The 12,517-nt window shown below is 39.6% G+C and overlaps 2 protein-coding genes across 3 annotated transcripts; one reads left to right on the top strand and one right to left on the bottom strand.

The window, feature by feature from the left end:
- Positions 1 to 1,939, top strand: phox2bb (paired like homeobox 2Bb). The gene is made up of 3 exons (XM_046031291.1): positions 1 to 241; positions 886 to 1,073; positions 1,511 to 1,939. The coding sequence occupies exons 1-3, from the start codon at positions 1 to 3 to the stop codon at positions 1,937 to 1,939; spliced, it is 858 nt and encodes a 285-aa protein (XP_045887247.1).
- Positions 1,940 to 4,458: 2,519 nt separating this feature from the next.
- On the bottom strand, positions 4,459 to 12,086 carry LOC123958020 (LIM and calponin homology domains-containing protein 1-like). Of its 2 annotated transcripts, none has more exons than XM_046031180.1 (8): positions 10,776 to 12,086; positions 10,351 to 10,515; positions 10,085 to 10,179; positions 9,676 to 9,834; positions 8,866 to 8,961; positions 8,033 to 8,141; positions 7,378 to 7,480; positions 4,459 to 6,454 (listed from the first exon to the last, which is right to left on the bottom strand). In XM_046031180.1, exons 3-8 carry the CDS (start codon positions 10,099 to 10,101, stop codon positions 6,429 to 6,431), a joined length of 510 nt encoding a protein of 169 aa, XP_045887136.1. In that variant the 5' UTR covers positions 10,102 to 10,179; positions 10,351 to 10,515; positions 10,776 to 12,086; the 3' UTR covers positions 4,459 to 6,428. The 2 variants fall into 2 exon arrangements, with proteins under 2 accessions (XP_045887136.1, XP_045887135.1); XM_046031179.1 differs by having other exon boundaries at positions 10,085 to 10,185; positions 10,776 to 12,085.
- Between the last annotated feature and the right edge of the window lie 431 nt (positions 12,087 to 12,517).

Genomic DNA, 12,517 nt, shown 5'->3' with positions numbered 1-12,517 from the left:
ATGTATAAAATGGAGTATTCTTACCTAAATTCCTCTGCCTACGAGTCATGTATGGCCGGGATGGACACGTCGAGCTTGGCATCGGCCTATGCGGACTTCAGTTCGTGCAGTCAAGCCAGTGGGTTTCAGTACAATCCCATCAGGACCACTTTCGGGGCCACCTCCGGCTGTCCTTCCCTCACGCCGGGGTCCTGCAGCCTGGGGACCCTGCGGGACCACCAGAGCAGCCCCTACGCCGCAGGTAAGCAGCGGCTCCGGAGCCTCAACCCGGTGTATTATAGGACGTCTTGATTGCATTTGAAAATGGAAATGTGTTTAGTATTTACCAAACGAAATTTGCTTACACAAATGAAAGAATTTATCACGTTAGAAGCGATTGCAGGCAAGCGGTAATTCGGTTAAGGGGTTATACTATCCCAGTCACACCCAAAACCGCCAACAGAATTATCTTAAGCTGCCAAAATGATAGGCATAATTTATTTACTTTGCGATGAGACATAAAGCTTCGAAAATAATTAGATAACCAAAGACTAAAGCTCATTATTGACACTGAATTGGAGTTACAGTAGCAACAAGCAGGGCGGATGGGAACATTATGACAAGTTTTCAAACTTGAATCTCAATCTGAGGAGCAACAATTAGTTTAACATTACAATTAACCGCATCACAGGTCAGCAACGTTATCAATTCTGAAGTAATTCACAGGTAATCAAATGTATAATACAATTGAAAGCTTTAGCCCTGCATCCTTAACCCGATTTTGTACAAAATATCGAATTTGAATTTACTTCCATTTGACAACATCTCAATTACACACACTCATATCTCCTACTGCACAGATAAGATCACTGCACGTCTCACGGTGACATTTTATTTCGTTTACAGTTCCCTACAAACTCTTCACGGATCACGGCGGACTGAACGAGAAGAGAAAACAGAGGCGCATCCGGACAACCTTCACCAGCGCCCAGCTGAAAGAGCTGGAGCGGGTTTTTGCAGAAACGCACTACCCGGACATCTACACCAGAGAGGAGCTGGCACTCAAAATCGATCTGACTGAAGCCAGAGTGCAGGTACACAGCCACCGGCTCTACAACAGACCTGCTCCCATTACGCACGATTACCCATAATTACGCACGGGTGGATTTATGAAATATTTTAATCACGTTGCGTCTAATCACTCATTTTAAAACACATTTTAGTGAAATTTTAGCTTTACTGCTTTAATATCATGAACTACTGGCCTACACCAGCTGACACCATCTAACACTCTTATGCATTAATGCGCAAAACAAAGAGATAGTGTTTGTCTTTAGAGGCAATTTTAGACATTTAAACCTCAAAACGCATTTATTAGCAACCTCAACCATGCTAAAGAGCCTTCTTGGTCAAGACAGCTAATTGCATATTGAGATCGAATATCAATAGTGTTAGATAAGCAGTTTTTTTCTTTTGGCACAAACCAAACATTGGTGATGGTTTAACATTTGTACTTACACCCATTTTCCAGGTGTGGTTCCAAAACCGGCGCGCCAAGTTCCGCAAGCAGGAGCGGGCAGCTGCAGCGGCCGCAGCGGCTGCCAAGTCCAGTTCTGGAAAGAAGTCAGACTCCAGAGATGAAGACAGCAAAGACACCAAATCTACCGACCCCGACAGCACAGGAGGACCGGGCCCGAACCCCGTGCCCACCTCCAATTGCGGCGGACCCAGTCCGACCGGAGGCCAGGTCAACACCACCGGGAACGGACAGGTAGACCAAGTGAAGACATCCGTGTCCACCGGCATGGGGGTGACAGCACCCAGCCAAGGATGGGCCACCGCCCCGGGAACCATCACCTCTATCCCGGACTCATTGGGCGGGCCATTCGCCAGCGTACTGTCGTCTTTGCAAAGACAGAACGGAGCCAAAGCTACATTAGTAAAGACCAGCATGTTCTAATGAAGCTTCACAGCGGGGGAAGAAACACAGAGCAGAGTTTCCTCATCCTCCGGAGACTGACAAGCAATTGCCTGAGACAGACTCACGGACAATAAAAAGCAGTTAAAAAGAAGATAACAACTCTGTTATTTTATTTTTATGCCTTGCGCCGTTCTTGTGGTCAGTGGACCCTTTTGCTGTAAAAATATCCATCTTGACAAATTACATTGTCTTATAATAACTTTTTTTTTCTTAAAACAAGTGCAAGTTGGGTGACATGTTTCAAAGGCGTTTTACTGTACTAATAACAAAATGACACTGAAAATACCGCGCAGAACAAGAAACCATACCGCCTCTTGTTTTAAGAAAAAATGACACATTTAAGACTGAATACTGGACGACGTGGCTTGTTGAGATGAACATTTTCATGAGATGGGCCAAATTTATGAGCATACACAGACGTCTGCGCACTGGAAACGCGACGTGCCATCAGTGAGCAAAGGAGTCTTGTTAAGTCACATTATATGTCAGAGTTCAACAGCTGCTTTGTTTGGTAGAGAGACGTTTAATATCCTTGACCGAGGATGCTCCCTCACAAATCCACGGTCTGACACAACAATTACCCAACGAGACGCTGACGCATTTTGCTTCTCTGTTCTCTATACACACAATCTGCTGTTCGGAAGTAGCCTCTTGCAGCTGTGTTTTTGTTTCCAGGGCTGCTGAGAGTTTAGTTTCTTTAAATTATCGATATAAACACAATTATTTCCTCGAGAGAAAAAAGGCACAAACTACTGCAATGTTCACCTCTGACAGGAAATCTGTATGTTTTGTGTGTCTTTCTACGGCAGTGTTTTTGTGGCTCAAATTGTATAGTGTTAATACGTATTATTGTCTCCTATAGTTGAACCATAGGCCATATTCCCTCGTAGATCGATCATACAAGTCTTTTTGATGTTTTACAAAATTCCCTCGAAGAATTTATTTTGGGTAAAAAAAGGGAATGGATGCAAACATTGTATTTATTTCTATATAATTTGCATGTTGTCTTTGTCTGATTTTACAATGATTTCCCTTCCATTTTGTGAGCATTATGTAACATGGAATGTCCAGGATCTGAAAGTTATTTATATGTAGGTAATGAATGCTTATATTTAAGAAGGAAATATTTCTACATGTGCACATAGTTTTCCAGGTGTACCATTGAAATGGTTGTTGATGATAAAAAAAAATAATAGTCCAAGTTGCTTTGTCATGTTTTCTTTAGAGAAATAATGAAATGCAGCACAGTTATTAGTTATGTTTTTTATTTATCATTACTCATTTCTATCTTCATTATTTTTTATATTATCCTAAAACAGGTGTCCTATGATTGCTCAGTCATAAATGCAAAATGTTTTTACCAAAGGTCAGAGATTTCAGCACCAAGGACAGCACTGAAGAGGTGCAATTCATTGAGTCTCCAGATTAATTTTTCTTTAAAAGAAAGGAAAAATATTTGCCGTTATAGTAACATAATCTAACCCAATTTCAATGCAAATGTCCAGAATCAAGTGTGGGTCTTCTGATATTCTACAGACTTTGAAAAAGCTTCAGTGGTGCAAAGAATACTATACAGGAGAAGAGATTGAAAACATTTTTTTCCAAGATTGAAACAAAAAGCATTATGTCAGGATCAACTACAAGGGGAAAAAAAAGACTGGTTGTTGTACTAAATAATGACCAAACATTGACAGGTAAGGTCTTACTGCTCTACACACAGATCCATACTAATACAGGCCACTGTATTTTGTCCTTTTCTGGTGTCACAATGTTTGGTGATAACAGCCATCAGATTTTATGACCCTATCTGAAGACATATAGGCTCACAGTTTTAAATAAACCGTTACCAGAACTTGTCACCCAGTGAAAATATTATGGATTCATCTTTTTGGACAGGTCATTGAATCATCAGGTCATAGAATTTGGTGTAACACCTGTTCAGGTGCCTTAATATGAACCTAACACTAGCTTAACCCCAAACAGTAATTTCTACAAAGTCTATAATCTGACTTTAACCCAAATTAAACAATGAATCTCACTTATTGGCAGAATTGAAGACTCCTTTCAACTCTGTGATAATGGACTTTATTCTTAATTGTGTCTGTTCTTTAGCCTTATTTTAGAATTATTGTCTGTTTATCGTATTTTTAAAACAATCTGTAGTGTGATTTGTTGTTTCTTGCAGCTGTTTATATTCTGCTGTTTTTGTCAGGTCTCTCTCAAAGAGGCTTACCAGGTTAATAAAGGTTCAAAAATAAAATAAATAGAAAAGCCACCAGTGCAGCGCTACACTATTTGAGGTGGAAACAGATTTCAACGAAACACAGGTTTCCAAAAGGACTCGACTTTCAGTATGCTCTTTTACACATTTAAGATTTCACCTGCAGTATCAAATGTTTACGGTATTTATTTACCACATTTCTTCCTTTAGTTAAAATCTTTTCACTTGTACCATATCTTATTTGGGATTATTGCAAAAATAAGAGACAAAAGCCCAGTTTTAGTTTATAACATTTTATTTATAAACATACAGTATGATATAAATGCCATTGCATTTAAACATCAAATTAATCTATATTTCGGATAGTGTTCATGTGAATATTACAATAAATACAGAACAGACGAAAAAGTTTCATTCCCCAACTATCCTGTTAAGAAGACTGTCTGAATATAGAGCTCCCTCTCAAAGATCCCACTATTAGAGACTCAGCCGAGATTTATTCATTAACTACGTTGGGATAAAAAATGAAATACACAATCAGAACAGAAGCTTAAAAATACTGTAGATCAGTGAGATGAACCTGGAAGAGAAGCTTGGCTATAGGACGCAGTTCAGGAGGAGGAGGCTGCTAGTTTGCTTTCATACAGCAAATCATTTGGTTTTAGGCTTAAACGTGCATTTTTTATATCCACAATACATTACCGAGCTCTTCTCATACAAGTGCAAAAAAGAAAGAAAGAAGCAAGTGACTAAAAATGTCCAGCTGGCGGCACAGATCTTTAGTTTTCATCCAACCAAATATTGCACAGATGCAACTGCTGCTGGTATGTGTGTTCATATTATCTCTGCTGTTTAACTAGCTGTAACATGTACTGGTGATTTTTGTGTTTTTATATTTATTTTATTTTATAAATGAATCCTACCACTGAGCAATTATCAAAACCTCAATTAATAGCATACAGAAGTCTATATCGCTCTTGAATAAAACATTCAAAATTAAATCAATGGTTTCCCCATTTCCCCTGCAGTATATATGCTGTATTTTTCCAAACAGTAAACAAATGTATTCCTCTGTTTTTTATCACTGCAAATCACTGAGGAATCACATGGGGGAATATGAAATTAAGGGTGTTGTTTATGTAAAATAAACAGTACTTCAACTGAAGTGAAGTGTGATTTGAGGGAGGGCTGCAGCCTGTCTGTCTGCAGTTTAAGGGTTCAAATTTGGCCAAACTCCCTCCCTACACCCCAAAACAAAACAAAAAAAGAGAACTTAAACACCATATAGCTGGTGTTTATTTTCCTGCATCACCTTGCTTTCCTAAGGCACATTGAAGTCCTGACTTTCCAAGCGGACAGGCTGGCCGAGGAGCAACCTGCTGTGACTCAAACGCACACAAACAGCTCACATGTCGTGTTATTGCCCTAATGATGAAACTACATCCATAATATGTGTTTATATTATAAGCTAATATTATTCAGGAGAACAGAAGAAGAGACATAGTACAGGCCAAATGATAAAAAAAAAAACTGATTTACTGTATATATAGTGTCTGTGGATCTAAATAGTTTATAATGACTTTTATAGCAATATCTAAATTATGTTTCTGTTTATCTTTTGTTTTTATCTAGTACTTCATTAAAGGGGCATGAAATTATTAATGCTTTTCAGATCCAGCCTGTTAAGAGAAATTACAAAATCCAATCTGAGCTGCCGACCACATATTCAGTTTTCTCTCCAGTTTTTGCATTGTATCACTCCAAATTAAGAAAACCTTTCTTAAATGATAAAAAAAAGATTCATTAACTATGTAATATACTGCATTTCCATTATATGGAATTTAATGGTAAATATTCACATTTTTTCCAACCAGTCTGAAGCGTCTGTAAATGTTATTGTGTTTTCTTTTCAACATGGCCGCCACCCCAGAACAGTCTCTCTTGCTGCATGATGAAACAGAGTCTGTGGTGGTACATGGACCAATCAAATCCAGATTTCACCCACATATCAAATGACATACACATGAATATATATATATATATATGTATATATATATATATATATATATATATATTGTTTGACTGTCCCCCAGATCCCTGTTTGGCCCCCATGATGAATCTTCATTTGTTATTGAACTGCAGCGGATGCAAAGATCCCGACACACTGTGAAGGACATGATTTGCAGATAACTGGGTTAAAACAGGGACGGGGTTTCTTCCATGAACCTTGTGCTTTTCTGTTGAGCATCACAACGTGGTTGGCTGTCCAGCCGCTTGAAAAGAGAAAGAAAGAGAAAGAAGCTCACAATTTTTATTAACCACAATTGTTTTGTTGTTCTTTTTTAAGGGATTTTAAGGTCAAGGACATGCGGATCTAATGTAATAAATCCTCCTAATTCAGCATAATGACTTACAACTCTGTCGATTGAGGCCCTGATTTGATTTTGTGGTTTTCTGATCACTAAATGATAACAGCTGCTGAGAGGTTATGTAAATGTGAGCTGTGTGTTTTAGAAAACATGAACTTTTGCTCTTCTGCAGGTAAGGTGAAAGGGACGGAAAGTAACTGTCATCCACTCCCAGCTACTACATCACCCTTTTCTCTTCCTCCCAGCACCTTCCTCCTGATGCAGCTTCATCCCTCCATTTAGTCAAGCCTCACTGTGTCTGACATTTCTTTATTAAAGCTGCACTGGGTAGGATTTTTCTATTAAAATACACCCGTCTTATTAGCCACACAGCGGGGCTGCAATAAAGTACGGAACCTTTGAAATACACCTTAAATGTTTATCATAAAATAGTGTCAAGTTAACTTTGAAAAAACAATAAATCAAACAAAGCTTTGTCTTTTTTTCTACCTGGTTTATGAGCACCTTATTTACTGCTGGTGCTACGACACCATCACCTTATTGAAAACTGCATTTATTCATCAGTGAATATATGATATATGGCCAATATTAGCAAACAATAAAGTACAACAACACCTTACCCGTTTTATAATTTTAAAAGTTTTTTTTTTTAATATTCATGATAGTGGTTTATTTGCTTGGAACCTGACCATATTCATAATTCATTCATGTTTTGGATAGATGGATAGAAACAGTGCTAAAGAGACACAAGACAGAAAGAAATGGGGTTGAGACCAAAAAGAGAGAGATGGAAGGAAGACATGGGAGAGAGGGGTGGAGGGACTTACAGCGGGAGCGGATGTAGCACTGGTGGCAGTTGAGGAGGCCATTTCTGATCCGGACGTCTGTCCCCGTGGTCGTGTCACCTAACTGTCCCTTACACACCCCACACTAAAGCGAGGGAGAGAGAGAAATAGTTATTAATAATAATTATTCATTATTAGTTGTTATTACAGAAGAGTCTTAAAGGATTAGGCTACTGTTATTATATACCTTTTTTGACTTTATTACAACAGAACTAAGGAGCTCTACCAAGTATTTCCGGCAGCATGATGTTGTATGTGGGGTTGACTCACAATAAAGCCCATATTAATAATAAGGGAACATGTCATCCATATTAATAATAAGGGAACATGTCATCCAGTGCAATGGTGTGGCTCACTGATATGTTTATAAAAGCTTTTCAACAACAAAGGAGCTCTATGGTGCAGACGAATAAGATATACCAGGCTTTAAATACACTGACAATACTTGTTAGTAGGATCAGTTCATTGTTCGTTTTGTCTTTTCATGGAATTTGTCAATAATAATAATAATAATAATAATAATAAATACAAATTATACATACTTCTTTAATAGATAATCAAATCAATAAAAAACTAAATAAAACAGGACGATACTAAATTTTGACATAAAAAGGGCTTTCTTCTTTCTGTCACCGACCTTAAAGCATTGAATGTGGAAGTAGAGACTGAGGGTCTCTATGATCATGGCCGCCCCCTTTCCTAACGGCTGCCCACAGCTGGAGCACAGCTTCTTCCCGCTGACAGACCTAAAGGAGAGAGAAAGACAGAACCTATGATACTAGAAAGGACTGTAAATGATTTAAAGTACTGATTACTTGTCTAAACCAGTTAAGCTCTTTTGAATATTGAAAGAGAAACACAGCGTTAATAAGCTGTTCCTCTGTCTGTGTATTGTCGTACTGGAATACTTAAGACAGGAAGAGAAATAACAAACCTAAACCCAGAAACTCCGATCTAAAGCACAGATAGCATCCTCTGCATTTCCACTATCATTGAAGTGGACTGCAGTGTACAAAAATAGATGAGTTACATTTATTTACTTCTGCAGCTCTCTGCTATTTTTTCTGTTAGCTTGTTGGTCTATGTCTTTGCTGTTTTAGTTCTTGTGTTCAGTGATGTCCATCAGGTCCTATGTGCTTGTTCTCTGCACAGCTGATGCAGTCATGTGTCGTCCCATCACTCATATTCTACATGTCCTCTCGGTTCTTCAGTGTGCTATTTTTTAATTTCTAGACAACTCCGGCCCATTTGCAGTAACGTTTACGGATGTACATTTCAATGTAAAATAAAGACATAGATTAATAAAAAGTCCTCTTTCCATGTAGTGTGTGGAAATTCCCACTGCATTCAAGGGTCCTTGCTGCAGTGGTACGTGTTATGAGATGGGTAGAGAAATGTAGGCAGCAAAGCAGAAAATGACAGTGCAGAAATGAACCCGTCACTCCATGAAGGCTGTTTGTGATGCAGTACCTGTTGGGTGCTGGAGGCAGTGTGTCTGGAGGTGGTGGACATGCTGTGGGGGGGTTTGATGAGCTGTGGCCCACGTTATTATCAATTAGACCACTCCTGGAAATGGGACAGCAACATGCAACATGATGATGACTCCCAGCTACAGCAACTCTATTGGCTGCCAATGAACCAATCGAAGCCAGAACAAGCTGTGCCACCTACTCAAGCAATGTTTGTTTATTGTTTAAAATGCAGTGTTACTATAGTATAGAATTCTACTGTATTTCCATAACACTTTTCTTAGACTATAGTTTCTTTATGTAGAGGATGACTATGGGGGGATTGCAGGTACAAGATGCCACCTGCTGGTCAAATGGTTTAACTCAAGGTGTTACTAAGACCCACGCTTAACAAAAGCCCTGCTGGTCACTATTCCGGACTTTTGAAATATGTATTTACAGCCAGGATGAAATGTGAGTGCTATCTATTTTAATTAACAATGAGAAGTGTTATGGTGCCTTGAAACGTAGAGGGATTTTACAGACAAGTCACACATGGAAATAAAACAATGCTTAGAATATTTTTTCTGGTGTGATAATAAGTACATACTGGTGCTGTGACCTGTGCTTGATTGTTTTTTATACCTCACACTGTCAGGACACGGTCTTCTGTATGATTGCTACAGTGTTCTCCTTACTTGTAATATATCAAGAGACAAACAGAAAAGTAAAACTGAACTCCTGTTAAAAAACACTTCCTTTCTCAGAATACCAAATCCAGGAATTGTAGCAGACCTTGAACTGAAGGCTTTTCTCACACACATTCACACACCTCCTGTCTCCTGCAGGCCGGCTGGGCTTGTTGCTGTCTGCTGTGGGCTCTTGTTTCTTCACTGGAGTCGAGGTTTTGGTCGGCATTAGGGGAGGTTTTTGGCCATTCTGCAGACTTTGACCGGGTGTCTCTGTCTGACTGCTGCTCTGACTCACCAAGCTGAGGATCAGGAACAAGCCACGTTGGGATCAATTGTTTTTGCTATTATGTCACATTCTGTATTTTGCTTTTCATACTTTATTTACTTTACTTCACTGATCCTACTAAAATAGACAGTATTTTCCCTTGATGGTACCCTGTCGAGAAAACAGAGCTGAGAGGCACATAAGGCCTCATTTTAAGCCACTGTTGCACTTCATGTCGGCTAAAATGGAAACATTTACCACTATTATTACTATAGTTCACAAACCTTTTGCCTGTTTTCATGCTGTCATCAGCTGTGCTGATGTCACTGGTCCTGTCGTTTTCTCTCCGTTTCCATTCCACACTCTCTGTGCTGGCCCTCTGTGCCTTCCCATCACAAACAGGGAACAGTTAGCAGAACAACCACTTAAAAAACACTGTGCCCACTCAAGTTATTCCAATCAATTGTCACCCAGAGACTCCCCCTGAATTGATACGAAATGAATGCATGCGTCTAACAAGCTATCTATAATCAGTCAATCAGCCATTCACCGACTGCCTCTCCAGCAGTTCCTGCTTGCGTTCCCAGTCAGCCAGCGAACGGACGATGGTGTCCTGGGGCTCCGAGGTGGAGGAGAGCTCGCCTCGGCTGGGGGAGGGCAGGGCTGAGGAGCGGGGAGTCAGAGGCGTCACAGTTTCCTCCAGTATCCTACGCTCCTGTTGTGATGGGAGAGTTGGGTGAGTTATCAACAACACCTAACTCCTATCATGGGTTAAGATTATCAGTCAGCAAATACACTTTTCTTTTAGATATAAAAATACACAGTTCACACATATTGTACATTTAACTTTTGCTCTTATCCACATCCAAAATTACTCTGATTTCAGGTATTGTAAGTTAGCTACACTGAAAACAAAAGACACACACACAAAAAACACATCATAGGTGCAACAAGTGCCCTCAAGCATAAACACACCTCCTCGTGGTACTTCTTCTCCTCCTCTGCCACCTCCCTCTGCGCTTTCTCCCACTCTTCCTTCAGCTTCTCCTGCTCGCGCCGGTACTTCTCCTGTTACCATGGCAACAGACACATGACATACTGCACAGAGCCTCAAGCCTTGAAGAGGAAGACTAAACTGTCTGCAGGTGGATATTTTGGCAGAAAAACAGAGATGATGCGCAGACATATCTGGCATCAACAGGGCTCTGAGAGGTTTTCAAAAGGTCTAAATCAGTCGATGATAAAATTCTCTCCTAGTGCATCCTGCTTAAGTCAATCCAAGAAAGAACTGAGACCTGTAAATCCTGCTGTAAAAATTGGTGACTTTTTACAATTTCCATATAAGATGTCCTTAGTGTGCACTTCAAACATAAGCCTCAACTTAAAGACATTGCTATTCTTCTGCTATGGCTAAACACTTGCTCAGATCTGATATTTGTGTGTTAGGGAATAGCAAACAAAAGAGACCAGAAGCAGGCACTGCGGACAAAAGGCAAACGTAGAGCATGCAGAGTTTGTGGAGCACAGGGTTCCTACACAGTTTTCATTTTAAAATCTGCCTTAAATGAAGGTTTTTCCTTGATGTACAGTACTATAACAGTAAGTGGGCAACGTGACCACAAAAAATATGAATCAAACTGACACTTATTATTTTAGACAAGCACAAACCTTATAAGACTAGTTTTCACTCTTTTCAGACTTGTGTCGGAACCCTAAAAAAAGGCCAAATTTAAAGATCCCAGATTTAGAGAGAAAGTAACTTAAGCAAGACAGATGACAGTCCAAGACTGAGGCGCAGAGACAACAGAGAATCAACCAGGGAGATAACAAGCACATTGATGTACCAGACATTCATCCATTTCATCTCATCTCAAACAGTCCTGCAACAACCGGAAAGCAGAAAAAACTGTTCTCATCACTGGTGCTGATCAATTTATCAAGATTACACTGTAGATGAGTACAGTATTTCACGGATACCAATGAATCCTTTAAATGTTTATTGGACCTGAGATGCACCTCTGATTGGTTGAGGAGAGAGAGAGTGATTTGGGCAGCAGCAATAGCAGCAACCTTGGACAAAGTCCTTGTCTGTGGATGTGCATGAGATGAAGACAGTGAGTGGATAAAACCAAAGTAGAAGTTCTTCCACTGCACAACATCGCCCTCTAGTGGTCATAGTGTGCGTAGGAGTAGTTGCCTTGGGGGAGGATATGCTCAATATAAAACAAACATGGAGGCAAGCTTTGCAAGTAGCAATGACATGACATCCATCTGATTCTGAGCTGACTCACACAGCAGCTTACTGTGCTACAACATGGTTTGACTTCACTTTCAGGGTTTGGTAAACAGTAAAGTCTCCTATGTCAGGGCTAAACATCTGGGTTAAAACTGGGCTAAATATTTTTGAAAAGTGAAAGGGTTTAGGTTACATAGAACTCTTTTTCCCCCTTATTCTAAGCATCTAATTGACTACATGTCAACATCTAGTTAGGACCTGCTTCACAATGAAATATAGTAACTGAAATGCTGTTACAACAGTTATAATAAACTAGATGTCTAAGCAAACTTAGCCCAGTTTTAAGTCAAGACATCTAGACTGTTCTCATCTTTCTCACCCAATTAATACTTGCTGAGATATAATGCCTGGCTTATGCTTGACTCATGCATATCTTATTTGTTAACTACTCATCTCAAAATGCACTTTGCTTTGATCAAAA

This window comes from Micropterus dolomieu, linkage group LG19 (assembly GCF_021292245.1).
Source record: "Micropterus dolomieu isolate WLL.071019.BEF.003 ecotype Adirondacks linkage group LG19, ASM2129224v1, whole genome shotgun sequence".
Taxonomy (NCBI): domain Eukaryota; kingdom Metazoa; phylum Chordata; class Actinopteri; order Centrarchiformes; family Centrarchidae; genus Micropterus; species Micropterus dolomieu.
This window is presented reverse-complemented; position numbering and strand designations above follow the sequence as displayed.